Source organism: Fomitiporia mediterranea (assembly GCF_000271605.1).
Source record: "Fomitiporia mediterranea MF3/22 unplaced genomic scaffold FOMMEscaffold_1, whole genome shotgun sequence".
Taxonomy (NCBI): domain Eukaryota; kingdom Fungi; phylum Basidiomycota; class Agaricomycetes; order Hymenochaetales; family Hymenochaetaceae; genus Fomitiporia; species Fomitiporia mediterranea.
The window spans coordinates 6,890,213-6,894,137 of NW_006760386.1; the positions used below are offsets into that span (position 1 = coordinate 6,890,213).

The following is a 3,925-nucleotide window of genomic DNA, read 5'->3' on the forward strand; positions in this document are numbered from 1 at the left end:
TGAAAGGAATTTAATACTCTATAGAGTGTTGTATTCATAAAATGCTAGACTACAAGTACCAATTTACAGAGTGTAATATTATTGTGTTTTGGGGAAGTTATATATATTTTTTCACCTGTGTAATACTTTTGTCATATACTGTAGGTCATAAACGCGTCCAGTCGCGAACCGTGGCGACGAACTTTACTTTCCTCCCAACATAATACGGCAGATGTCAAAGCCAAATGCACAACAGTCGCCCGCTGGCGGTCGTATGAGACCAATACGAGTTATTGCATCCGGTACTGTCTTTCTAACGCATGTCTTGTCTCTCCCGACTTTTCCTGGTGAAGGTACGATCTCACGGGCGCGAAACGTTACACGATTGCGAGGAGGAAGCGTTGCCAATGTTCTCACCGTCCTTGGGCAGTTTTCTGGCGTCGATGCATTGCTGGTAGCCCCTCTAGCAGGAAATACTGAGGGTGCAATGCTTGCAAGGGACCTGCAGCGTGAAGGAGTGAATACCCGGTTCTGCAAGGTTTGGGAAGGTGCGAGCGTACCAAGCGCGTGGATAATTGAAGCTGGTGAGTTTTGGATTTCTTTCGCATTCAAACTCAATGCCTTAACTCATATGCATCGTGTATAGAAGATTCGAGCTCACGAACAATTATCAACCATAATCCATTACCTGACATAACCCACGAAGAATTCGTGAGCTTACTCGGACCCCTACTCGTTCCGGAAAACTACGATCTTCCAATATCACCGCTCCCATCACCAACTTCTCCTGGAAGTCCTCAGTCCTCGGCTCCATTTGACTGGTTGCATTTTGAAGGCCGCTCTGTGAAAACAACTTTATCGAATATTATTGGTATTGACGGGCTTGCGAGGGAGAGAAAATGGAGGAGTCAGTGCGTTTTCAGTCTCGATGCTTGCAAAACGAGGCAAGGAGTTGAAGCTGTAAGTTACTTTCCAGTCTGTATCTCCACTGATTGACTGTCTGATTTAGCTTATTCCTCACGCAGACGTAATATTCTTTTCGTGAGCAATACGCGTTTTACAATAATAAGGCGATTCTAATATCATTCCAGGAAACAATATGCGCTTTCCCAAAACGCTGCATACACTACTCCACGACCTTTTCTCCTTGCTCTCGCCTCATCCGGACGAGTACCTCCGCATGCTCTACTCATCGCTTATTGGGGTTCTGCGGGTGCTGCACTTCTCAGCGTCCCTTCTCGAGAATATCTCCAATCAAGCGGGTGGGTGGACGACGAACCTCGTTCGACTCGTCCACTCAGTACGCTCAGCGACGCTACTACTGGCGCTGCACTTTCTGATGCGGGAGCACATGGCGTAGCCAGTGTTCGTAGCGGGAGTGGATTCTGGGCAGCCGGACATCGAGCTGGCAGTGGAACCTCGAGTAGCGCGTTTACAGCGTTCTCCGGTAGTGCTCAGAGCAGTAATATCCACGAAAGCTTCGGTTCATCTGCGTCAGCTGGGATGAGCGATATTCCAGTAGTACGCGCTGAAGATGTCGATGCAGATGCAGATCGAGACTCCCAAGGAACCGAGACTGGAGGAGGAAAACGCGAGAAAGATAAGCGTGACGAATCTGCTGCGCAAGATGCGTTCATCGCTGGGATGATGTACGCTTTGAGTCAGCGAATTTTACCTGGACCTCCGTATACGCCTTCTTCTGGATTACATCCTCAATATGGGGCTGGTATATTGGACGTCGAACGAGGAAAGTGGAAATTAGAAGATTGCTTAAGGTCAGGTAATATTTCTATTTACTGGTATTCGTTATGCTAATGAATTATGGCCCTACAGATTTGCGAGTGAGCTTGCAGGTCGACGAGCGCGACGAAAGGATTATAATGGACTTGCGGATGAGATGAGACGCGCTGGGTGGTTCGATTAAGTCTTCTACGGCATATTCTCTTACTGGAGTCTACCTGCTGACGAACATTTCTGATAGTCTATGTTCTCGTTCCTTGCTTCGACATGTTTCATGTATATCCACCTTCCGTTTTATCAATATACCCAAGCAATTGTATACGACTCGCAAAGAGTACAACGTGATTGATTTTCGAGCCGTACAACTTTTCGACTCTAAGATTCTAATGACGCGACTTTCTATATCAAATGGCACGACACAATCAAATAAACCGGATTAACCCTGAATATATCTACCTATAACCAAAGGCATCAAAAAAGTACGGCTGATTGTACAGTTCCTTCGAGTTAATTCTATTTCAACAGGCGTGTACGCTAATGCAAGGAGTTTATGCTTCTTAGGCATTGCTTAAGTAACCTCTTTGTTTACTCTTCTCGTCAAATAAGGCCCATCAGGCACTGTTTGGCAGTCTGTGAGAAAGAATCAAAGAACATAAGTGTATAGTCGGCTCTGAGAAGACTACTCCACAACTATACACTTGTCTAGAATTTTACGTTCAAAGCATCGAGGACAGGGAGTGCCTCCTTCACACTATTAGGATTAGGAATAGATTAGTGTTTCAGCATTGCACAAAGTGTTATAAGTACAATAAACTACCTTGCGTCTTATCGTCCTGCAAGGCTGACACAGTCTTCTATTCTTATTCCTTGCAGCATTGGCTTGCTCATGACCCCCTCACTTACTACCATTGCTTGTGTTATTATCCTCCTGTAAATATTCTCCAATCCCTGCTCTGACTGTTATTCTTCTCTGATATGTTATAACAGGCCTCATTCAAATTGTATCCCGGAATTGACCTATCAGTCAGTGTGGTTAAAAATTTTCGAATATGATCATGATATACTTGGGCTCTGACTCACGTGCTGAATAGTTTGCAGAGGAAGATATTGCAAAGGGGTATACTAAGAACAGGCTTTCTATAGTAGAATACTGGTTAAATGAAGCAAAATCAAACCAGGAAGAAAATTAGATTGAATGGTTATTACTACTCACTGAAGAGGTGCCTTGAAAACCTAAAGAGTCCAAATAAGACCATCCCTACATGTCTTACACAATTATGTTCAAAAAACCACTTTAAAGCAGAAAGTTGTTGTCTCTTCACAGTACTGAGCAGTACTATGCTTCACAGTGTAAGCATTTACATATAGCTCATTAGCACATTTGGCACATGCCCCATAGAAATAGTAATAATTTACCCAAATCCACCAAATCCTATAGTGATTAAAATGTCAAATGCATTTGACAGTACATCATGGCCTTTCTGAGCTGCATTGAACTTGACTATGGTGAGAGTAATCACTATTATAGCAACAAGAATGTGATGCCAGGTGAAGAAATACTTGAATAAGTTGCAAATGCAGGAGCCTTACAAACAACAAGGGTGTCTTGAGTACCATGCATGGAAAGAAAGCACCAACTACTCACTTGTTTGTTCAGATCCATCACTACTATCCCCTTCTTCCAAAATACAGAGGTTTATAGAAATGCATCAGTTAGACATGTCAAGCCAGTACTAGTAGCATCTGTGAGGGCTAGTGCAGTGAGTTCATCCTACTTGTATTGTTGTTGTTTGGCACAGGACAGGACAGGACAGCCTTCACGTGTTGTGCACAGGTGTTCTCACACACCAAAGTCTTGATAAGTTTATGTTAAGAAAGGGGAAAGAGGTTATGTGAGAGGCTTAGAGGGATCACACAAAGAGGGGGGGATAGTGGACTCGGCTCGCTCTCTTGCAGCTTGCTTCATTGTCTGTTGATTAGTTAGTCTATATATACTATGTAGGTATGTCTCAGATGTAGAATGTATGATGGAAGGTATTCCATCATTGTTCGTCATTGCTTGTAATGTAGTTTATATCATCTGAGACATACTCTTGTGTAGTCTCATCTTAACACTCCCCTTCAAACTCTTACTAGGTCTAGTAGACTTGTAAGATGTTTGCTTGCAGTATGTATAGATAGTTTAATCATTATAACTGGATTGTAC

General features: G+C 43.4%; 1 protein-coding gene across 1 annotated transcript; it reads left to right on the forward strand.

The window, feature by feature from the left end:
* The first annotated feature begins 199 nt into the window (after nucleotides 1-199).
* FOMMEDRAFT_16715 (uncharacterized protein) lies at nucleotides 200-2,132 on the forward strand. Its single transcript, XM_007262187.1, has 5 exons — nucleotides 200-563; nucleotides 626-939; nucleotides 989-1,020; nucleotides 1,071-1,754; nucleotides 1,813-2,132. Exons 1-5 carry the CDS (start codon nucleotides 212-214, stop codon nucleotides 1,901-1,903), a joined length of 1,473 nt encoding a protein of 490 aa, XP_007262249.1. The 5' UTR covers nucleotides 200-211; the 3' UTR covers nucleotides 1,904-2,132.
* Nucleotides 2,133-3,925: the final 1,793 nt, after the last annotated feature.